At 43.1% G+C, this 24,857-nt stretch overlaps 1 protein-coding gene across 1 annotated transcript in view; it reads left to right on the forward strand.

Annotated features, from left to right (window-relative positions):
- PPP1R9B (protein phosphatase 1 regulatory subunit 9B) overlaps window positions 1–24,857 on the forward strand; it is an 80,881-nt gene that overhangs the window by 33,537 nt on the left and 22,487 nt on the right. The window contains exons 2-3 of the mRNA XM_089531665.1: window positions 22,883–23,015; window positions 24,200–24,320. Of these exons, the coding sequence (XP_089387791.1) occupies window positions 22,883–23,015; window positions 24,200–24,320 (254 nt within the window). The remainder of the gene's footprint in view (window positions 1–22,882; window positions 23,016–24,199; window positions 24,321–24,857) is intronic.

The raw sequence follows: 24,857 nt of genomic DNA on the forward strand, positions 1-24,857 counted from the left end.
AAATTTAAGTTGACAAATTTCAAGTATATTTGTATCCAACAGCAGATCTGTTTCTTTTAAAGGCAGGAAGGAAGCAGGATGACCAGAATGGAAGAAGCATGTGCTCTGCAACTGGAGCTAGTTCTTCTCTCCGTGCCACTTTTTTCAGCCACAAGGAGTTTGCTTTTGTGTGCTTTCAAGTTGTTTCTAACTTAAGCTGATCTTAAGACAAACTTTTCCTGGGGTTTTCTTGGCAATATTTGTTCAAAGGGGGTTGCCTTTGCTTTCCAATGAGGCTGAGACAGTATGACTTGCCCAAAGTCACCCTGTGAGTTTCCATAAATGAGCGAGAATTTGAATCTTGGTCTCCAGATTAATCATGGCATAGTGGTTTGAGTGTTGGATTACAACTCTGAGACCAGGGTTTGATTCCCCATGAAACCCATTTGGTGACTTTGGGCATGTCACACTCTCTCAGCCTCAGAGGAAAGCAATAATAAACTTTCTCTGAATGATACTTGCTAATAAAACCCCATGATATGGTCACTTTAGGGCTTCCACAAGTCAGAAATGCCTTGAAGACACACAACTCCAGGATCATAGTCCAGTGCTCAAACCACTAAACCACGCTGGCTCTCTTTGCATGTACTCTGCAACTGGGACTAGTTCTTCTCTTTGTGCCATTTTTGGTGCCACAAGGAGTTAGCTTGAGACATGTGAGAGATGTACACTGGCAGAGGGACAAATAGAGAGTGGGGTGGCTTCTTATTTAATGGGGAGCCGTTGAGATGTAAGAAGTCACTGAAAAGAGAAAGGCAGAGGGGAAGTTGTTATGTGCCTACGTAAATAAGACAGTGAAGGTCATTTGGGGAAATGGGTGCAAAGAGAAATGGCAACACTGGAATGCTTGAGAAGGGAAGAAAGATAAGTTCGAAGTTGAAGAGGAGGAGGAGAAGAGCAATAGGGAGTGAGATCGCCATGAAAAGAGATTGTTCTCTATTTTCCAAACTCAGCACATATCTGTACTGATGTTCCTTGGCTTTGCTGGGCATACAGACAGGAGTTTGGGGAAGACACATTCATATGCATGCAAGGTCATGTGCGCGCACATACACACAAAGTGAAACACACTAATCACTCTGATTTTGTGAGTCTCTTTACCTATCTGCCTATCCACCTTGAACAATGTAATTGCATAGTTACAGTGGACCCTTGGTATCTGCTGAGTTTTGATTCCAGGATTATCAGTGGATACCAAACTCTGAGAATGCTCAAGCCCCATTATATAAAATGGTGTATAGTAAAATGGTGTCCCTTATTACATAAAACGGCAAAATCAAGACTTGCTTTTTGATTGGTTGGTTGGTTAGTTGGTTTATGGAGTATTTTCAAGATGTAATTGGTTGAATCCTTGGATGCAGATTCCATGGATATGGAGGGCTGATGGTATATAGAAGGGAACCACTGTTTGATTGATTGATTGATTGATTGATTGTATTTATACCCTGCTGTTCAGCATGGTGTAGTGGTTTGAGTGTTGACTATGACTCTGGAGACCAGGGTTCAATTCTCAGCTCGGCCATGAAACCCACTGGGTGACCTTGGGCAAGTTACATGCTCTCAGCCTCAGGGGAAGGCAATGGCAAACCTCCTCTGAACAGATCTTGCCAAGACAATGCCATAATAGGATCACCATAAGTCAGAAACAAATTGAAGGCACACAACAACAAATTGTGGAGGTGGTGAGTTTTGGCCTATATATATAATGCGCATCTGTACATACACAATGGCATGTACAGATTTTATGTATTGTTGTTAGTTGCCTTCGAATTGCCCTCAACTCATGGTGACCCTGTGAAATGTGTTCTAATTTTTCTTTTCTTTTTATGTGATGCATTTCTTCCATTTTGATCATTCCTCTGTGACTGCCCTGTTTATCTCTCTCTTTGCTGGGATGTTCTAGGCAATATTGCAAGTCTCAGTGTGCATGAGAAAGGTCTATAGACTTCTGATTTCTTACTGGATCTGTAAAGCCTTCAAAGGAAACGGCAAGATCACAGTATTTAGAATAAAGGGCATCCATCTCATATTTTGAGAGAAATTGCCCTTGCCTGGGGATGCAGTGGATGGATGGAAGGGGAGGGAATTAGCTTGTATTATTGGTGCATGCACCCATTACCAGCTGGCCAAGATCAATACCCCCCTCTGTCTTTTAGCCTTTTCTATGGGTTATGTGCAACTCATCTATCAAATCCACCCCCTTCCCTCTGCTTTCTATGTTACTTCATCAACACTATGCATATGTCCATTTTAGGCTCAGCTGTTTCTGCAGGAGAACCCCCCCCCCTTTTTTTTTTTTTCCTACTAAGAACAAAGCAAGTGTGCAGAAGGGGAGATGGAAGGAAGGAGGATTTTGAGGAAGGTCATGGAAAGGTCATCCATAGGGAACAGAAAATGACTTTTCAACTATCAAAGCGCAGGCCAGTGGAGTCAGGGTTGACATGCACCATGCATCTGTGTGGTACCTTCCTTCCTTCCTTCCTTCCTTCCTTCCTTCCTTCCTTCCTCCCTCCCTCCCTCCCTCCCTAGTATATTATCCATGATAATAATAATCCTTGATAAAAATGGGCTTATGTCTTGCAAAGTAAAGCAGCTTCCCTTCCTACTTGCCAGGTGGCCTTCAAAAGAAGAAAGGATGAGGGGAAGGATGCCACATTCATGTGCAGGCACATGCAGTGGTGGGTGCGTGGGAAGATGTGATTCTTTCAGCGGTCCAGCAACAGTGCATTGCAAAGGACTTATTTTGAGTATGTTACAGCTAATGGCACAGCTCTTCCATGAAGGACAAGGCTGTAGCTCATTAGTAAAACACATGAAAATCATAGATTCATTTCCCAACATCTCTGATCAAGTAAGGATGGGCAAGCTCCCATCTCGAAAGATTGCATTGCTGGCTGCTGGCCTGTGTGGACCAACATTCCCCCAATCTTCCAGGTATTTTGGGCTACAACTCCCACTACACCCAGCTGACATGGCCATTGGTTGGAGGTGATAGTGGCTTTAGTCTTTTTTTTTAATAGAAGGTTAAACCAGAGCTGAGGAGCCTGTGGCCCTCCAGATGTTGAACTACTACTCCCATTAACCTTCAGTATCAGTCAGTCAGTCATTTATATCCTGATTTGTCTCCAAAACTGACAGATTACAAAAAGTAAGGCAAATCTAGAGGAAGATAACAAAGACATAAGCAGAACCACACACATTATTGTTAAAATACAGTTAAACTATTAATCAAATTAAAACCTTGCAGGCAGTTTCTAAAAATCTGTGGGAATAAAAAAAATGTCAGCTTCTGATGAATAAACAGCAAGAAGGGAGCCATGTGAACCTGCTTAGAGAGGGAATTCTCTGAGAATGTGCACCCTCCAACTGTCCTTATTTGACAGGGGCATCCTGATCCATCTTTTGCTGTCCCACTTTTTCAGCTGCTTCTGAAGTGTCCCAGTTTCTCTCGCCTCCTCCCTCTTTGTCCTCAGTTTAATTCAGTTGCCGCAAGCAGAATTCAAAGTGCAAAAATAGTTTGCCCCAGTTAACACAGGAAGGAGAAGAGAGAAGGCGGTGGAATCTTGCAAAATTCAATAAGTTCAAGTAAAAACAAACTTCAGAGCCTCTCCTAGCTTATGTTTTCTTCATCATTAGTATCTTTTGCCATCTTGACCACAGTCTGATGTTGCTTTACCACATGTGTCTGGTTTTTGGCTGTTAACTCTTGGAGAGCATGAGAATGGCCTCTTTTGGAGAGCCACCAGATGTACATATGAAGGTGGACTAAGGGAAAGTACCCCGCTGAAGATCTTACAGCCCAGGTAGGCTCATATAGGAAGATACATTACTTCAAATCAACTGGACCTGAGCCATGATGGCTATGTTGACTGGGGCTGATGGGAATTTAAGTCCTAACAACTGCTGGGGAGGTAGACATTGCCCAGCCTCCAGCTGGATGGTTGAAGTTTCAGGAGACAAGTCACCTTCTGTAATAGTTGTTGTTCCTACTGCTGTTCACAGTATGGTGCAAGAAGCATAGGATGTTGCATTAGAGAGGTTCTGGCTCCCAGTGAGGCATAACCACATTCATTAAAATGTGAGGAAGGTCACTTTGAGGAGTCATTGGCAGGCACTTTTCTACCTCCCTGAGCTTCCATGGTAGAGAAATATTCACAAAGTCAGAGCAGTTTTACATGTTTTTCCCTTGAAAAAAACTGGATGGTCTCACTGCAACATTTTTCACCCTTGGGTGAGAGTGAAAACACTGGCTTCTTTTTTCTATTCTTTTCTTTTCTTTTTCTTTTTCTTTTTTGCAGTAGCAAAAAAGAAATAATGCTTTTGATGCCAAGAAAAACATGTTTTGTTGTAGTTTGAACGGTGCACACTTTGTGTAGAAGAGCTATTGTGAAATCTTTACCCCTCACCTCAAAACCCTTCTAAATGTGCAAAAGTATTGACAAGCTCTTCCCCCCACCCCATGAGAAGTTAATTTAATACGCTAAGGCGGGATACAGACGGGCAAAAAGGGGTGTATTCATGACGTCATGAAGGTAGAGCCTTCAGACGGGCCTTACCTGAATGCCGCCATGAACACGCCCCAAGCGGGAAGAAGCGGCATTAAAAAGGTGCTGCTTTTCTCCGCTTCTTTTCCGTTTGATGCGCAGCTGCGCAGCTCCGTCTGTAAGCTGCTGCACCGGTACGCCAGAATTGCTACGCCGCTAATTTAAGTTGCCCATTTAAAAGCTCCGTGTCTGCTGCGTCGCATAATGAGTCGGGGTCCTGGAACATGCGCAGTTTGCAGTCAGGCTTTAATTGCAGCGTCAGCTGCCATGCAGGTGTGGAAGCTGCAGCACAGCTGCAGCGCATTTTAAGACTCGTAACCCTAACCCTAACCCTAACCCTAGAGCAACATGTACGCATGCGCTGCTTGGAAAGTTTGGACTTTAAAGTGAGCCCCTACACACATTCCTGTGCCATTTTCACCTAACAATAAAAACCGCTAAAACTGTAAATATTTACATATGTACAATGGAGGTGATGGGGGATGGCAGGGGGACAGCGGTGGCAGCGGAGACAGCTGTGGCTGTGCATTGCAGATTCAGCAGGAGCGCGGGGACCAAAGGAGAGGAGGCATCCATGATGCTGGTGACTCTGGCAAAGTGCAAGTGGACAAGGATGCCAACACCAGCTGATCACCAGCTGGCAGGAGACCACCATTGTTCTTGGGCAGAGCGGGGGAAAAAGTTTTAAAGGGGCTTGGGCACTTTAAATGTGCCCATAGGCTTTCTGCCGCCGCTGCTTAGCGCTGCAGCTGCGCAGCTGCGCATCCACCAGCCGGCAAAGGAAAAAAAAGCCCCGTTTTTGGCCGCCCGTGAGGAAGCTGCCTCTCTCTTTGCAGCGTCCTCCGAGGCGGCGGTTTGGAAACTGCGGGTCAGAAACGGCCCCAGGTGAGGCGTCTTCACTGCCCCCCATGTGGAAGCCCCATCTCCTGAGCCACGCCCCCGGGGCGGGCGGTCTGGAGGCTCCGTATTCAGCAGAATACACCTCCAAGATGTCTTCCCCTGCCCGTTTGTATCCCGCCTAAGATTTACATCCCTATTCCTTACTGGATTTCCTAGTAGCAATGCTCACTAGCAGCAACACTGAACTGTTTTGATTTCCCATAGCACCTCAGGTGTACCATTTACTTTGGGGTACTGTTGGTGATTATAAAGGAGGCTCCTAGACCCAACTGCCTGATCCAGGAGATGGGGTGGTTGTTTAAAGAGGGATCCAAAACAGGAGTGAAATGTTGGACCCTGCTGGAACCCTAGTAGCTGCCCAAGGATGCTAGGTGCTGATACTGAGCTATGATGCAATGGTGCTAGGAGCAACAGCAGTTCCCCACCAACAGTCCAAAGACTGGGATATCTCATTCCCCTACTGATTGTGGCTGGCAGCTTGTGTTCCTTGAGATGTTATTGGAAGATAACCTTTCTCACTCCCAGCTAATGTAATGGAAGGGAGGGAGTTTCAGTCCCAAAAAATCTGGAGCACTGAAATCTTCTGAACCCTCTGGCACAAGGATGTGCAACATGTGACTCTCCAGATGTCATTACACTGCAACTTCCATCAGCTCTAGCAAGCATAGACAGTAACCCATCTGTGGTATAAGAGCATCTAAAAGGTGTCTGGATGTGTCCTTTGCAACAGAAGGAAGCAACTGTTAATTTATTGCAAAGAAAACAAGCTGGAAGGATTATTGGCATGTTGAAATTTTGAGTTAACAGTCTTTAGCTATGGCTGTACCTAAGAGCAAATAGAATCACAGCTCATTTTGAGTTACAAAGTGAGAACACGGTGGACTTGCCCTAGACAATGTCTACATAGGAATAAACTTCTCTTTCCCTTTTGTGCTTTGTTTTTCTCTGCTTTCTCACTTCACCTCTCTTTGTCTGTTTTTTAAACCTTTTCATTTCCTCCAGACCGGGCCAGGCTTCTGTTCATTTTTCCTTTAAAATATATTGCTGAGTATTGTTCATCCTTATGAATGTCAACTTTGTTTAATTGTCAGAAATCAGGATCAGAAATCCTCTGGACTCTTGGAGAGTCCAATGCAGTGCCTAGGACCCCATCAAACATAGGTCTGAGCATCCCCCAAAATACATTGGGGAGGGAGGACTGAAAATCAAATGTAAAAGGTTTTTTTTTTTAAATCTACAGTGCTAGAAAAAAAGTGAGGGCACACCATTTTTAAAAGATAAAAGTAGTTGCTGCTTTGCATAGAATTTGTATGTGTCCAATTTGTATGATGAAATTCAAGTACTGTTTAAAGATAAATACTTTACCGTACTTCTCACTTGATATGCTGACTAAATCTTTTGTCTAGATGCTCACTGTGGATGCACAACTTCAAGGACCCTGTTTTGATCTCCATTCTTCTGGTTCTGTTATCTTTAAATTGGATATGGACAGGAGAGCTCTGTAACCAGAGAACATCTTCGCATAGAGAACTGTCCTCTGAAAGCCCTTCAGTTGGAGGAATGCCCCTTGCAAAGTAGAATACATGGACAACCTTGGGCAATTTAACCTTCTCCTCTGTGCCATTTTCCCATTTTAAATTCCTCACCAAAACACACTGTTAGCCCCACAGAACAAATGCATGTGGGTGTGCATTTAAAAGGTAGCAAAGTACTTTCACCATTTTCAAAGGGCTAGCCATGTTAGTCTGTGTTGCAGCAAAACGGCAGAGTCGTGTGGCATTTTGAAGACTAACAGATTTATTACAGCTTGAGCTTTCGTGGAAAAGCTGTTAGTCTTAAAGGTGCTACACGATCGTTGTTTTGCAATTGACATTAACAAATTTCATGAAAAATGTGCTAGTGCAGGCAGACCCTTAGAGACTCCCTACTTCCCAATTCTATAGAATATACAGTCACATGAGCAGGCCTTCTGTTTCGTGTGCAGACAGCGTGGGCACACACTGAGTGATGTTCTCTGCAGCTGCTCTCCAGTTCTAGAAATCCCCTTTCCTTCTGCAGTGTGAGCTAGCCTTAGGGATCTTAAGAGTGCATCCAGATCAATGGATAGGAAGAGTTGCTTTTATGGATTAAACTCTTAGGATCTAGCAGTCAGCATCTATCACCAAGAACCTGCTTGAGCAGAACCTGAATCTCCTGGCCTTACCATTAGGCAGAGCGAGGCAGTGGCTTCAGGCAGCAATTACTGGGGTGCAATAAAAGCAGTCTTTTGGCTAATTCTTCTGATCTTCTTGTCCATTCTATTTTGTTGGAAGGACAGAACTCTGTTCTGCATTCCCTAAACTGGCCTGCTGCCCTCAGGTGTGATGAAAGATCCCGTCCTGTTGCCATCATTTAACTGGCAGTTCAGTCATCCTCTGAATTTAGAATGGAGCTGGGGTGCCATCCTGTCCTTTATCTCATACTGAATATTGTTCATCTGTATGAATGCCGGCAACTTGGTTTAATTCAGTGCTTCTCAATTATTTTCTGTCATGCCCCCCCAGGAAGAAGAAAACATTTCGCGCCCCCCGCGTGACTGTAAATAGTATCATTTGTTTATAAAATTGTTATAAGTACACCTCTGCATAACAGAGCCTCGCGCCCCCCTTTACAGAGCCTCACGCCCCCCCTGGGGGGCCCGCCCCACTATTTGAGAAAGGCTGGTTTAATTGTTGGAATTCAGGAGCAGAAATTATCTGGACCTCTCAGGCCAGCTTTGATTTGCATGTTTGTGGACCAACACTTCTGCTAATCACAAACAGCAGCTTCCATCCACTATGACTAGGGTTGTGCAAAATGCTGTTCTTCTTCCTCAATAGAACTGAAAGTATTATTTTTTTTAAAAGTGGACAGGGTCTTTAAAAAGAAATAGAAAGTGCCAGCTTTGTTTACTGGAATACTGTGTCATGCAGATGCACATGAAGGGGAAGAGGATGAGAAAAGCAAAGCAGAGATGCCTGTTGCTTCATTACCAGGTACAAGTAAAAGCCTAAACACAGTGGTCCTTTGGTATCCACTGAGGTTTGGTTATAGGACTTTCATGGATGCTCAAATCCCATTAAATGCAGCCCTCCAGCTCCAACCACAGGCTTGCCATCCGCTTTTTGAAATTTGAAATTGCTTGAATCCATGGACAAAAAAATCTGTGTATATGGAGAGCTGACTGTACATCACAGTATCAGATCCTATCTGATCTTGGAAACTAAGCAGGGTTAGGCCAGACTAATACTTGGATGGGGTCTGCCAAGGAATTTTTTGTTGTTGTTGTGTGCCTTCAAGTAATTTCAGACTTAGGGTGACCCTAAGGTGAACCTATCAGGGCTTTCTTGGCAAGATTTGTTCAGAGGAAGTTGCCATTGCCTTACCCTGAGGTTGAGAGACTGTGACTTGCCCACCAAGTACTATATGTTGTATTTCAGAGTAAGGCAATGGGAAACCACCTCTGAGTATTCTTTGCCTAAGAAAACTTTGTGACGTTCATGTAGTCACTGTAAGCCAACGGTCTACTTGAATGCACACACGGATGCATGTTTGTTTAAAAACCTTTGCAAGGAACTAAATTTATCTTCTTGGTAACTTATTCTTTTAGCCACCCACCCAGCGCAGCCCTTGCACTTGCTTCTCTTTCCTCTGTATGCAGCATTAGAAAAGATTTTATCAGTCAGGAAGACACGGTGGGTAAGGTTGAGAAAGTGGTTCTTAACTGTCACACCAGATTATATTAAAGCTGAGGAAGTGGTTCTTTTAGGATCTAATTATATATGTACACTATATGTTTATATTTAAGTGTTTTCCATTTATTTTTAAAAATTTTGACATTTAAATTAACCCAGGCCATCCGCCTGAACTATAAAAATTAGGTAAATAAGCAGTGACAGCTACCAATGCAAATATTTGGCCAATTTAGTTTAGGTTTGAAGTGCAAGGCTAAACATGTCTATGCAGAAGTAATTCCCAGCTGTATTCAGTAGGACTTATTCTGCAGTAAATTTCTACAGGATTACACTGTGAGAAGTATCAAATAGAATGATTTTCCTTGTTTGTTTGTTTGTTTGTTTGTTTTTAGCAGAGTGGTTGCCAAGCTTGGAGAATTTAAATTTTTGCCCTGCAGGTCCACCAACATACCCACTTTGAGTTCTGGGATTCTAGGAGTTGCAAAAAAAGTAACTTTTTCTGACTCTAGCTGTTTCTCATGTAGCATTGGAAGTTAAAATAGAAGACTTAGCAGGACTCGTTAAAAAAAGGAGAATGGCTATTTACTAATTTCCATTTTAGTCACTTTAGGGTAGGGAGTTAAATTTTTGACTATTTTGTCTTTGCATTCGAAGACAAATAATTTGTATAGTTTTCTGAATATCTGTGTGAATATTTTCACACAGCTTTTGTCCGGCATTTGCAAAAAATATTTCACTGTGCTGGCAAGGGCTGGTGGGAGTTGCAATCTCCTGAAATTTGGAGGACCGCAAGTTGCCCATCCTGATAAAAAGGAAGAAACCTCCTTAATGCAAATGTTCTGATCATTTGGGAGCATCCTTGAGCAAGCAGTACTTGTCTCAAATGGCTGCTGAAAATAATAATACACAATCCTTTATGATACACAAATATTCAGGTTGCAGAACAGGGGAAGATTGTTCATTCTGAAGTATAAGAAAGAGTCACGGCTACTTTAATGCAAAAAGCGAGACTACACTCAGAGGAAGGAGGTGTGAAAATTGAGGAAAATAACAGTTTAACATATGCATTAGTTGTTGTTAATCTGGTCTCTTGGAGGTCTCTCATTTATTAGGGTCACCATATGTCCAGGCTGACTTGATGGCAGATAACAACACGGTTACATATTTGTAGAGCCAGTAACGTAGTGGTTTGAGTGGAAACCAGGGATCGATTCCCAGCTTGGCCATGAAACCCACTGGGTGACCTTGAACAAGCCACATGCTCTCAGCCTCGGGCAATGGCAATGGCAAATCTCCCCTGAACAAATCTTGCCAATAAAACCCCATTGTAGGTTCGCTGTGAGTCAGAAACAACTTGAAGGCACCCACCACAACCACCAAACAGAGCAGTGGAGGACAGGGGGTCATGCAGATGCCTCATCCACATGATCGCCATGAATTGTGGTCAACTCCAGGGCAGTTAACAACAAAATTCAAGCATTCTTGCTTGCCAAAAAACAACAACCCCATAATAGGTTCACCTTAGGTTTGCCTTAAGTTGGAAACAATTTGAAGGCACACAACCAGTGGCTCTGAGGCGGTACAGAAAATGTCAAATGGAAAATGTCAAAAGGATCAAACTACTTTTTCTGTGGGGAAACATTAAAGCATTTCTGGTTTATAGCAGAAGAGCCCTGATGGAACAGACCAAAGCCCTGTCTGGTCCATCTTCTATTCCCCACAGTGGCCAGAAAGATGCCTCACAAGCAGGGCCTGAAGGCAGTCGCACCTCCTGCTGTTCCTCCCCGGCAAGTGCCATTCAGAGGCTTACTGCCTCTGATCTTGGGGGTAATATACAGTTATCATAATCCCTCTGTGACTCTGATACCTTTATCCTCCATTTAATGTGTATAATACCCCTTTCAAGCAATCTCACTCTGAGCCTGGAGGCCGTTATCACATTGTGGGACAGAGAATTCCATAAGTTAATGGTGCATTTTAGTTTGGGAGATAAGGGTGGCTACAGAGGAACATAATAGAGATCCATAAAATCATGTCTAGTGTAGAGAAAATGGAAAGAGATTCCCCCGCCATTCTCATAACGCTAAAATGTGGGTTATGCAATGTAATTGATTAGTGGTAAGTTCAGGTCAGACAAAAGGAAGTACTTCTTCAGAGAAGTTGTAATTAACATGATGTGCTGTCACAGAATATAGTGAAGCCCAGATACCTTGAAGAAAGAGAAATCAATTTTAAGAGCGGTAGGCATCAATAGTGCTAGCGTGGCGTAGTGGTTTGATCATTGGGCTACGAGTCTGGAGACCAGGGTTCAATTCCCACTTGGCCACTGGGTTACCTTGGACAAGTCACACACTCTCTGCCTTAGGAGAAGACAATGGCAAACCCTGTGAACAAATCCTGCCAAGAAAACCCACTTAGGGGCGCCATAAGTCGGAACAGACTTGAAGGCACATAACATGCTCTAATACATGTGCATCAATAGCTATTGGCCACACGGTAGCTCTCAGTCCTGAGACACTGGGCCCTTTTGTTGTTCCCTAGCCAACTTGGATCAGTTGCCCTGGTGCAAAAAGAATTACACCAGAGGGGAAGATTCAGCATTTTCTTTATTTGCTGCTGCAAAAGGGGTGCCTGAGAAATTGAATTATAGCTTTATATTCCACTTTAACCCCAGTAGCAATATGTTATGAACTCTTGGGATTTGCAGTTTGGGAAGAGATATTTAGAATTGTCAGCCAAAGAGCTCCTTTACTGCTTCACTGACAAAGATTGTGTGGATATGTAAGCTGTAGGGCATAGCTATCTTGTTTTTAATCTATGTACAGCGCTTTGTAAACTTTAATCACTTCACTAGCTTTACTAGTAGTAGTAGTACTAGAATGGGCATAATTACGAAATAACTGAGCATAACTATGAAAATGCTTCCAATATGAATGGAGTCCAAATACATTTTTGGTGCCTTGGGTGGCCTGGGATAACTTCCACTTTGTGAATTATACAGCTGAATCCTCCATCAGATGAAATGTTTGATTAATGCAGAGATAGGAAACATAAAGCCAACCAGACGTTAGGGATGCTAGAGGCTGGAATTCAGCAACATCTGCAGGACTGCATTATTCCCACCCCTAAGCTAATTTTGAGAGGATAGAATTGCCTGGAAACTATATTTTGAATGCAGTAACTCTCTGCTGTAATCTTAAAAATATGGTTTATTCATGAGGAAAATGCACACTTTGCATAGAAATACTTTTTTCTTTATGACTCTGATTTCGTATGTTCTGACACCCAGCATTAAAAATTAGTTGTGGAGCTAAATCTTGGTTAAACTTTGCCTCAACTTAAGTTCTAATTTAGATTTTCTTCTTTGAATCTAGAGGCTATTCCAGGGTGGAGGAGAAGTCCAGCTCTGTGTTGTTTTCTGTCTAGTGGAATTGCTTCCTTCCACGACTTTGGTTTTGTTTTGCCCTCTCGGTGCTGTGAGGCGGAAATCCTGGCCTAGATCACTACAGATGTCCTGGCCTCGGCTAGTTTGCATGCGTGACTTCCGCCATATGTGTGCCTGCTGAGTCATACACTGCTTGGCAGGTTGGCATTCTCATTTGGAGGGCTTGGCAGCTTGCATGTGGGCAGACTTTGCTGGTACAGCTCAGCTCAATTCTTTGCTCCTCCGGAGACAGTCAAAAGGAATGAACTGTTGGGGTGTGGGTGGGGCGGGGGACAAGAGTTGGAATCTAAAGACAACGGAGATGGCTCCAACTTGAGTGTGACTAGATCAAGCAAAGGTTGGATTCCACAGCTGAAATGTCATTGAGACATCTGGTTGCTTGGGGAAGCACATCTGAGATGGTGAAGTATTTCTCAAGGCCTATTTTATGGCAAGAGCGAGTATAGCATAGTATTTGAATGTTAGATTACGACTCTGGACACCAGAGTTTGATTCTCAGCTCAGCCATGAAACCCACTAGATGACCTTGGGCAAGTCACACTTTCTCAGCCTCAGTGGAAGGCAATGGCAAATCTCCACTGAATAACTCTTTCCAAGAAACCCCATGATAGGTTTGACTTATGGTCGCCATAAGTTGGAAATGACTTGATGGCACACAAGAACACCTACAGCCATGATAGTTAAAGCAGTGTGAAACTGATTTAATTCTGCAGTACAGATACAGCCTGAGAATGCATCTTAGAAGCAGCCCAAGCCATTGCAGCCTAAGGCAAAGGAAAACATGGTATCTCCTTATTCCCATATACAAGAGCCAACTAGATGGTGTTTAAACTTACTTTGGTGTTGGCGATGCAACAGCATCCTTCATCATATCCTCCAATGTTTCACGGATGGAAAACGGGACAGACATGGCCAGACAACACCAGAATGTCGGCAAGATGGCAAAAGCTATTAATGAGGAAGAACACACAAGCTAGAAGAGGCTGCAGTAGTTTGCTTTTGCTTTAATCTACTGGGAAGGGCAAGATTCTCCCCACCACCACCCTGTCCTCTCCTCCCTGCTGAGTTAATGGAGTGCAAACTACTTTTACATTTTGAATATAATTAGCAGCAACTGAAATACGTTCCAGGCAAAGGGGTAAATTGGATGGAAGAGGGACTGGGACATTTTAAAAGCAGCTGAAAAAGTGGGACAACAGAGTATGAATCACAACTGTTAGAGTATGTTTTCGTTGCACCTGAGAACGGGAAGATAGCTGAAAGGTGTCACATTGACTTACAATGGGACAGGACCACTGTAACTTCAATGCTTAATAGATCTTCAAGTATCATGGGGTACCAGAAAACTTAGTCAGCATAGTCTATGGTAGAGGATAATGGGACTTGAAGTCTGGTGGTTAAATGTTGGTGTTCCCCATTCCTGTTCTGTTTTCTCCAGCAGTCTATTTCCATCATCAGCCAGCTTCTCTGGAAAGCTTCCAGACAACACCTATTTCACCCCAACCCCTGATCTACTGAGGCAGGAAGAGTGCCTCCGAACCCAGATGTTTCATGTATCTGTCCCAGCCAATAACCACCAGTATATCTACCCTCTGTACTTTAACTGTTGCTGTGTGCACTTAACAGCTTCACACCAGTGATCTGCTTGTGTGAGCAGCTTAATGGAGAAGGGGGGAATTTGTGCAGTGACACAAATCAACTTATGCAATATCAAAGCGCAAGGAAGCATACACACACACACACACACACACATACAATTCCTGTTCTTAGAAGCGGCACTATTGCATAAGTTCCCTTTTTATATATTGCACCGCCCCTGTGAGCAGACCACTTGTATGAACTGTACAAATCCAAGCAAGTGAGCAGAATCAGCCCTAACTGCAAGTCAGTCCCAGTGTCAGTCTGTAGGTCAGAGGTGGAGGACTGGTTTTGGGGAATGAGGCCTGCACAGCCCTCCAAAGATTGGAGAAGGAGAAGTAAAACAGAAGCCAACTCTTAGCTGGCATGGTTAGGGGCCAGCTAAGACTGTTTCACTTCCTCTCCTCCTACTCAGGAAAGAGGCAGAAAGAGCAAAACATTCTTGGCTGGGCCCCCCAATATAGTCTGAGAGCAGCCACCTTTGCACACACACGGACTTCCTTGCTATCTTATGCAATGCCCCCTTATTCAATTTCTGTGGCAACTGTTATCGTTGTATGCCTTCAAGTCGTTTCTGACATACAGTGACTCTAGTGCAAACCTATCACGGGGTTTCTTGGCAAGATTTGTTTAGAGGATGTTTGCCTCGGGAGGCTGAGAGAGTGTGATTTGCTCAAGGTCACCCAGTGGATTTCATGGCCAAGCTGGGAATTAAACCCTGGTCTCCAGAATCCTAGTTTGACACTGAAACCACTATATCATGCTGGCTCAAAACTAATTTGCCTAAATGCATGCACTCCAGCTTTTAACAGATGAAAACTGGGACACATGTGGCTAAGCAACGTCAGAGTATGGTCAATGCAGTAGAAGTTATTCAGGAGGAAGAACACAAAAGCTTGGAGGGGCTGCAGCAGTTTGCTTTTGCCTGGGCCACCTAGGAAGAGCAATTTCTGCCCACCCTTTTCCTCTTTCCCTGCTGAGTTAATTGAGTGCAAACTACTATATTTTTGAACTTTGAACTCAATTTGCAGCAGTTGAGATAAGCTGAGGACAAAGGGGGAAAGGATGGGGAGGGGAGAGAAACTGGGACATCTCAAAAGCACCTGAAAAATGGAAGAGAAGAGGATGAATTACTGTTTCTGCCAAACTAAGACAGTTGCAAAGCATGTGGGTCTCAACGACATACCATATGGTCCACCACAGAGCACATGACTAAGGGACTTCCTAAACCTGGATCTGGCAAGAGACAAAGTTGGTTTCACCGGACTCAACTAAAGGCCTTAGGGCCTTTATCATCTTCCCAAAGGTGACATATGTTGATGCCCACTCTAGGCTTTCAGATACATATGAGCATGACTCTGGAGTGGGGGGCCCAGCAAGCTAAACCCTCAGACTAGTATCGGGGGCACTGCATTCCCCCTCCATGAACAGACAAAATTGGATCACCAAGACTCTTATGTCATTGAACCCCTTCAAAAATCACTGATCATAAGTGTACTAAATCTATGCTTTTTAAGCTGACTCATGCAAGGGATCAGCAGTTTTCCTTAATGTGTGAGGGATGGGTACCATATTTGTGCCCATTGGCTACACTTGTTTCTTTCTCACCTGGAAGTTCTCCATGGACCAGCACCATTTGATCGCACTCTACTAAATTATTCTTACTGTGCTATTTATGTCATACTTGTCAGACTGCTGTGAGTGTCAGGTAATGCTGCTGTTGATGGTTTAATGCAACATATTATGTTTTCATTGTTTTGTGAAAATACACCTGCAATTAGTCAACATTAATAATGAACTATCTGCCAGTGTTGAACCTTCCCCCTCCCCATACAAATTCCTTAAAAACTGTTTTGAAGTCCCTACATAAGCCAGAAGAAAGCAAGCTCTAATGATCTGAATGCCATTTTCCCAGCATTAGAACTTGCCTTGGCTGTCTTAAATTTAAAATTATTACCATTATTAATAATAATAAAAGAATTGAGAGTGGGCAGAACAATAGCAGAAATGGATGTGAGACATTTTGAGGTGTTTTTTAAAAGGTTTTCAGAAGGTGTAGGGATGGGGGAAAGCTACATCTTGCATAAAAGAAGCATTCCAGATCCTGGTGACTTCTAGGGGGCAGTAATTATTTTCTTCATGATTCCTACTGCTGCTAAAGAGCCAGATTGGATTTATCAAGGACAGGCAGATGGGCACAATGTCTAAATAGGGCAAAGCAGGGTTCTTATTTGGACAAAATGGACAGAGTGTCAGCAAACAAATTGTATTGTGTCAGGATCTCTGCAGAGCAAAGAGGTGGCTTTTGTAAGTGAGCACATCTGCATATTGTCAGAATATGCTATAGCAGCAGCATCAACCACCACCACCTGATTTAATACTTTCCGACTACATACATCTAGTCAGGAGTTGCCGTGAAGGCTGAGTTCAGAAGAGAAATGACATTTTGCAGGATCTTTTTTAAAACATGGGCAACTAAGGCAAAATTGGAATTCTCTGGGAAAATTCCACTAACACACCTAAATATATAGTATTTCTTTCCCAGCTGCTTCCACCCTTGCAGCTGGGTGATTATATCTCAAAGCAGGGCTATTTTGTGTAACATTTCTGAGTTTGAAAGATGTGGTGAGGATTTTGTTAAATACTTGGGGTGAAGGGGATAATTACCCCAAACCTCCATTTTTTCCCCACGCAGGCCTTGCAGATGGTGCAAAGATACGTCGGAAGGGCCAGGCAAAGGCAAGCTGGTGGCTACCCTGGAAGCCTAATTAATGCTGTTATGGATTGGAGGGAATGGGGGTGTTTTCATGCTTTGTTTCTCTGATTGTGACAGCCTGCATGGTTCAATTACTGGATAGGAAAAGCGTGAGAGACAGAGGATGGGGGCGGAAGGGAATTGAACCTGATCACAGAAATGCTGGGAACGGAAAGGAAGGCAGGATGGTGAGGATATGTGACAACATCTAAACTCGGAGACCATTCAGACGTTGTTTTGTTTAGCTCGACTTTGCGAATAATTTCAATCATGCAATCAACGTCATTTTGTTTAGCACGACTTTGCAAATAATCTCACTCATGCATTCTGGGTTTGTTATTCACACTATAGAACCACATCTGTGTGCATCTCTGCAAGTTTGGTTGCTCATATGTGCAAATATTCAAGTAAAGATGGAGTCAACAATGTGAATGTTTTCGAAACACGTTCAAGGCATGCAGAGTTTTACCCTGGGTCTATTTGCAATAGTTATTCACACTGCCAATAATGTATATCTTCAACAACAACAAAAAACAAACCAAGAAAACCTCTGATATCAATCATCCCAGATTGTGGGGGATGTTGCCCCCCCAAAAAAAAACCCTTAATTGGGTGCATTCGAAATGCATATGAACAATGGAGATTCAATCCAGATTCATCCTGTATTATTTTCATCATCTGAATTGAGCCTGAGTCTCCTAGTTGTGGAGGGGATAGGACTAGGACTTTGGAGATCCAAGTTTGAGTCCCTGCTCATCCATGGAGACTCTCTCAGCCCCAGAAAGCCCCATAATAGAATCATAGGTCGCCATAAGTCGAAAACATCTTGAAGGCAGACAAGAACAATAGCAAAACTGTGGAATAACAGATAAGTCTGGGCTTGTGAAGGTCAGAAAGTGAGGGCAAGACTAGTGAGTTTCTTTGGTTCTCAGGAACAATAGTGGTGAACATCTGAAATGCTTTCCACTAGATAATTACAGGGCTATAATTCTACTTTAACAGCCACTGCTGCATCCTGTGAAATCCTGGGATGTGTAGTTTGGTGAGCCACTAGAGTGATCTAGCTGAAAATTCTAAATGCCTCTTCCAAGGAGACACACAAATGTGTCCTTGACCAGATAAAGCCTGAACACTCCCAGGAAGCCAAGATGACAAAACTATCATGAGATGGCATGACTCACTAGAAAAGATGATAATGCTAGGGAAGGTAAAAGGCAGCAGAAAGAGAGGAAGGCAACCACCAGATGGATACTCAGTCAGGGAGGCCATGGGCCTGGATCTGCAGGACCTAAGCAGAGCAGTGGAAGATGAGGGGTCTTGGAGATGTCTCATCCACAGAATTGCCATGATTTGGAGTCAATTCAAGGGCAGTTAATAACAAAAGCTGCAGATCCCAGGATCCCATAGGATGCAGCCATGGCAGGTAACGTGGAACCATAGTGCTTTAGTTGTGAAAGGAGTGTGAAAGGAGTCCCATGAGATGATCTGTTGGAGCGTGCATATCCTGCCAGTGGGTGTGACTGAGGACTTTAGTGGACAGGGCCACAGCAAAAAAAGAGGGTAGGACCTGCCATTTTCTCTCTCCTTTTCTCTCCAACACCCTTTCCTGTTTATCTCCCTTTTTGCCAGTCACTTTACTTTACTTTATTTTATTTTACTTTACTTCTCCTTACCCAGTAGGCTGATGTCTGGACTAGATCAGAATAGATTGCATGCAGAGGACTTTGGCAGTTAGGCTAAGGGCCTCACGCAGCCCAGAGTCTGCAAGTTGCCCACTCTGATCTTGTCAATGAAGGCTAAAAGTGTGAGAGAGAAGGAAACAGCAGAAAATGAAAGGAGATAGAGTTAGAATTTGTGTTTTTATATTGGAAAGTAAAGAAGAAGAGGCAGAGATAGAAAAGGAAATGAATATGAACAGGGCAAAGGAAAATGTGTGTACAGTATATACAGGAACCAGCGTGGTCTAGTGTTGGACTACAACTCCGCAGACCAGAGTTCAATTCCCAGCTTGACTGTGAAACCCACTGGTAATCTTGGGCAAGTCACATGCTCTCAGCCTTGGGGAAAGGCAATGGCAACCCTCCTCTGAACAAATCTTACCAAGAAAATTATGCCTTAGAGTCGCCATAAGCTGGAAATTACTTGAAGGCACACAGCAACAAAACCAGGAGAATGTCAAACCTGGAACACTATCAGCCACCTGGAACCTGAAGAGCTTGTAGGACATTCAGTCCTTTAGATGTTACTGGCTTGCTTTTGGCTTGCCAATAGTGATGGGAGTTGCAGTCCAGCAGCATCTGGATTCCCAGTAAGAGTGGGAGGGAAGGAATAGGAAGCAACAAACCTAATTAGCATCAGTGGCCCCTTTGCAGCCTGGGGCTACCCTTTGAAAAAGACTATTCACATTTGGATACATATTCAAAGCGGGCATGAGAAGCTCAGTTTGGATACATATCCAAAGCGGGTATGAGAAGCACAGCAGGCAAGGAGAGGTGGGTCAACATGGATGATGCAATCTACATCTAATTCCCAGTATGCCGTCTCTGACATGGGATTAGGTCCAGATTTAATCATACTTAGAGGACACCCTCGGCCTCTTGCATCCCTGTTGCATTCATCCAGGGTGGTTATCATGTGCAGCAGCTTGTGTGTCCTCACTACCATTTTCAGTCGCCAAGTATTAGCAATACTGGCAGTACATACAATGAGATGGGCCCTGAGGAAGTGCTGCCCTTAATTTAGCGTTGCAATTACAGGTGAAGATTAGCTGGAAGCAGAGCGAGAGGAGATGCCTTATCACTTATTTATGATTACATGAGGCTTTTTGGTAACTAAAGTCTTGTCCATTCAAAGGGAAAAGGAGGCCTGTGAGAAACTAATGAGTGCCACTCCTTAGTGGCACTCATTGTGGCTTTGGAACTAGATACCAGTCCTCTTGCACGTAAAAAGCGTAGATGGACTTTAATGGGATTGAGCCAAACCTGATCAACAGTTACCCAGAGGCTACCAAAGTATAACTGCCTGGTCTATTAGAGAAGCTTTACATTAGCACAGTTGCAGTTATGTCAGAAAGGGGTGTGTGGAATCTAGAACTGTAAATACTGCTGAGATGGACTTAGTGTTGCCCCTCTGTTTAGAGAACATCTCAAGGCTTTACCGCCTACCTTTGGAAGCAATGAAAAGAGTACAGGGAACAAATGGAAGATGAGGGGAACAAGAGGGGACAAAGTGGGAAGAAAACGCAATTACAATGCTGGAAGCGAATTGTAATCTCAAAATTGGGCTGTGGAAATTAAAAGGAAGACTCAGTATTGCAGTCCCTGCCTTACCATCAGGCAGAGTGGAGCAGTTGCCTTAAGTGGTAGTTATTGGGGAAAGCACTGGTAGCACACCCACACTCATCCATTCTCCCTGAACCCTCCAGCTGTGTTTATGCCATGATTCGTCATGCACCTCCTAAATTAGCCTGTTGCCCTCAGGTCCACTGGGGGACACTGATCTGTCAGTAGTTATGAAGTAAGATGCAAGTACCCGTCCAATTCACTTCTGTATACGGAAGAAGGAAGTGGTATCATCTTATCCTTTACCTCAGGCAGCAGATTGTCTTTAGATCTGTGGCATTCACAGCTCATTCCTTTGACATGTTTGCTCATTTAGTAGGACTTGTTAGCATGGCGTAGTGGTTTGAGTGCTGGATTATGACTCTGGAGACCAGGGTTTGATTCCCTGCTCAGCCATGAAACCCACTGGGTGACCTTGGGCAAGTCAAATGCTCTCAGTCTCAGGGGACAGCAATGGCAAACCTACTCTGAACAAGTCTTGCCAAGAAAACCCATGACAGGGTCGCTATAAGTCAGAAATGACGTAAAAGCACACAGCAACTACAAGCTTCCTAGCATGTTTGGTAAAGGATTGCGATCTCAAATAGTTTCTCACTTTTTGGATCCAGCCAACTAGTCCAGCCTTGTAAAGAATCCTGCAAAAGTTTTGTGTGTGTGTGTGTATGTGTCTTTAAGTTGCCTGTCAACTTAAACCTGAGGTCAGTGCACCTGAGAGCAGCAGGCTAGTTTGGAAGGTGCACAACATGTTGTGGAGCACACACAGCTCTGCCCTCCCAACAGAGGGGGAGTGAATTTCATAGAGTTTTCTTAGGCAACGAATAATCAGAGGTCCATCCATGCGTCACTGCAGATGAAGGTGTTTTTCATTCTTTGTGGCTAGTGTTAAAGCTAAATGTGCTATGAGGATGGAACCAAGTGATCCATCCCTCCTCTCCCATTTTGTTCACATAACTACACTGAATTTGTGGTTACCTTGTTTGCACAAGACTTAACTAATCACTTTGCTAGACCATCTTCAAAGGTTATCTCTGTTTACCTGTCAGAGCTGGCAAGGCCATTCTGAAATGTTTATTTTTGCTCAATTTCTTGCCTGTTACTTAGTTGTGTTATTGTTGGGTGCTTTCAAATAGTTCTCAGTGTATGGCAACCTTAAAGGAAACCTACAACAGGGTTTTCTTGGCAAGATTTGCCATTGCCACCTTCTTAGTCTGTAAGAGTGTGGATTTCCATGGCTGACCAGTGATTCAAATCCTGGTCTCCTGGCTAGTCCAGCACTTACACCACTGTAGCATGCTGACTCTTGGACAGACCTGTGATATACCTAGTACTGTAAAAACAAAGTGCACTAAAACAATTATATCAAGCCTGAGATTATTATAATGGTTTTAAAACATCTTAATCATAACAGATACATTAGAAATTCATTTCAGTAATGAAACTGTCTCACAGAGGCATGCAAGAAGACATTTAAAAGTGGATCTGAGTTTAGGAATGAAGTGAGCAGAAGCAATAGAACTGGAAATCAAACCCTCTTTTATTGGTTAAGGGCTTCTAAGTGTCTGTAACAATGGGAGCTTGCTTACTGGAGCAATATCAAGGTGACCCATCTAGTCGTAAGAAAGACTTGGCAGAAAATATTCAACACTCTTTGTTTTTGCTGTCACCAGGGACTCTCACCTAATCCATTCCAAAGTAACCAAATGAGCACTGTCTCCATTATTCAGAGTTTAAAATGAGAGAGGCTGGAATCTCTTTTAGACATCTGTTTTGATGGGGGAAATCTGACAGTTTTAGTTTTTCTTACATTGTTTAAGATCCACAATTTTTTTCTGTCCCTGACAATAGAGAAGTTAAACATTTTAAAACAGGGACTGAAATTAACACCCCCCCCCCTTCTACACTGGCCACATTCAAGAGGTTTACTTATTCCCATAATGTATAGGGAGCCATGTTGTGTGCTTTCTGTGGTGTAGTCAAAGATGAAAGGGGGTGGGGGGGAGAGGTGGCAATCCCTAATTTCGCCTAACATGGCTGGATATAGGGAGCCAAAGTTTTAGTTAAGACAAAGCACTCAAATCCTGGATGTACAAATGTGAAAGCTGCCCCCCCCCTTTTTTTTTTTAAATTGAAAATAAAATCTCAAGTTCTTTCCTTAATATGCAGAAATTTGTGGATTTTAATAAATTCTACTCAAAGCATTTTTATCCATTCTTAATTCTAAAGAGAAGTGGATGACTCTGGAGAATGAATTTCCATCATGCCTAGTATCAAATCTTGAGGCTCCCAGGCAATTGGCCCTTTGGGGTTCTGTCAAGCTTGTCAGGAATGCACAATCTCTGCACCAATTTGTGGCTATGGACTTTTGAAAGAAAGAGACTCTAGGAAGCATTCATTTACATGTTTCAGATTTGGGGTCTCATCACTGAAAACAGTTCTCAGCATTCGGATTGATATGTATCAGGCCTTGTTATTCTCAGTGGTATTCATTCCTCCCTTTCCCTTTCCAGGTTTTCAGCACCTACTCCAATGAGGAATATGACCGGCGGAATGAAGATGTTGATCCCATGGCTGCTTCAGCAGAGTATGAACTTGAGAAGCGGGTGGAGAGGTTAGATCTCTTTCCTGTGGAACTAGAGAAAGGTAATGGAATGAGCAAATAAATGTGTGAGCAAGGGTGGGTGTGACTAGAAATATCTCCTTCTGGACAAAAATCAGTGTGAATCATACAATCATTTAGAGTATGACTGGAAAACAAGAAATTCCTCACAGTACTTTCTAAAGGGTTAGGGAGGCTATATCGAAATCACCTTTCTAAAGGGGTTTTCCAGATGACTAGTCATTTGCCTTGCTCCATGAAAACAATATACATTAGATTCTAAATAAGTTCTAGGGATAGGCAGTCTTTTTTGGAGTGGGAAGCCACATTTGTGCTTTCTCCTGGAATTCTTTGGGGGCTGCATGAAAGAGCAGGACTGACGATAGGTGGAACCGAGACAGATGCCTGCACCACACTCAGTTGCATAGAAATGGAGAATTCTCATGTGCATGCATCCCTAACACAAAACTTACCCACCCACTCTGTTACTTCTTTCTCCTTATCCTGCCTCTCAGTTGCTTTTCTAGAAGAGAGGCAGCTAGAGCAACAAGGAAAATAAGTCACTATAAGGATACGAACAACAGATGGGGAAAGGCTTCTTCATCAATGTGATCTTTCCTCAGTCCCACTACCAAAGAATCCTGGTGACCTGAAGTGCTGATGTACTGGGCCGTTTTTTCTCTTTCTCACTTGGCTTCTCTACTTCTTATTTAATGTGTGATGTTTGGTGCTTTTTACTTGTGACAAAATCCAGGAGTTACCTCTGAAACAGACAGATGTTACTGTTCTTCATTGCAAGCAGAGAAATTTCCATCCCGGTCTTTCCCTAATAGTTTACATCTGAATCTGCTCTAAGTTTCATTCTCAAATACCTATCCACTCCTGTTTTCTTTTTCAGATGCAAGCAGTCCTTTACCGATGTACATCCCCTTCCCACACAGACACACTCCAGTAATTTCCCTGCCATCTGTCCTCTGTGGTTTAATGGTTGTTGTTGTTTTTAAAAGTCTTCACCTGCTTTGAACCACTCTCTTTCTGCCCCCTGGGGCTGGAAGCTGAGAATACATCTTTCCTTCCAAAAAGCCACTAAAGATTCTCTTGGATGGAATGAGGATATCTGCAGTACTGGATTTCAAATGGAAAATGTATTGTCAGATCCTGATTAGTTCCAGCCTCAGCACCTCATATTTTAACACAAATCACTTCTTCCATTCTCTCTCTGTTTCAGATTCTGAGGGTCTTGGAATCAGCATTATTGGCATGGGGGCAGGGGCTGATATGGGATTGGAAAAACTTGGCATCTTCGTTAAGACAGTGACAGAAGGAGGAGCTGCCCACCGAGATGGCAGGTCAGTCTGGTTTGCATGAAACTTGTACCAGTGCAAAGTTGTTTTGTTGGTTACGTTCAAACTTCTTGCGCAGAAAGGAATGCTGGAAAAATCAAGTGTATCTGTTTCTTCTTGTGGTTATCAGTACTCCATTACTGAGGTACCAAAGACATTGTAATCTATGGAGTGGATGTTTGGTAGCAAGCAACAACACAATTCCCTCTAATTATGAATATAGATTATTATCTATCCCATATTCTATCTGTCTAGAGAAAGTGGTACTCAAACCTTTTACTTTTGGGACCCCCCCTTTACATCTACATGCGGGCGTCGTACTCCCCCATCGTTTGACATAGTATTTGAATGAAAATATTTCATTTAGTGTGCATATTTTCATTCGCATATTCATGTATACTTATATTTTAACATTCTATAAGGAAATAACATTGTTCAAATTAGAACAGTTTTATTTATGTAAATTCAATATTTAACTCAAAGTCTTTGTTAATTTTGCACATAAAAAAGTTTGGGAAGAGGAAGAGGCAAACGGATCAGGGC

The sequence above is a fragment of the Sceloporus occidentalis genome, unplaced genomic scaffold, assembly GCF_023333645.1.
Source record: "Sceloporus occidentalis isolate IW3139 unplaced genomic scaffold, rSceOcc1.0.p SCAF_7, whole genome shotgun sequence".
Classification (NCBI taxonomy): Eukaryota; Metazoa; Chordata; class Lepidosauria; order Squamata; family Phrynosomatidae; genus Sceloporus; species Sceloporus occidentalis.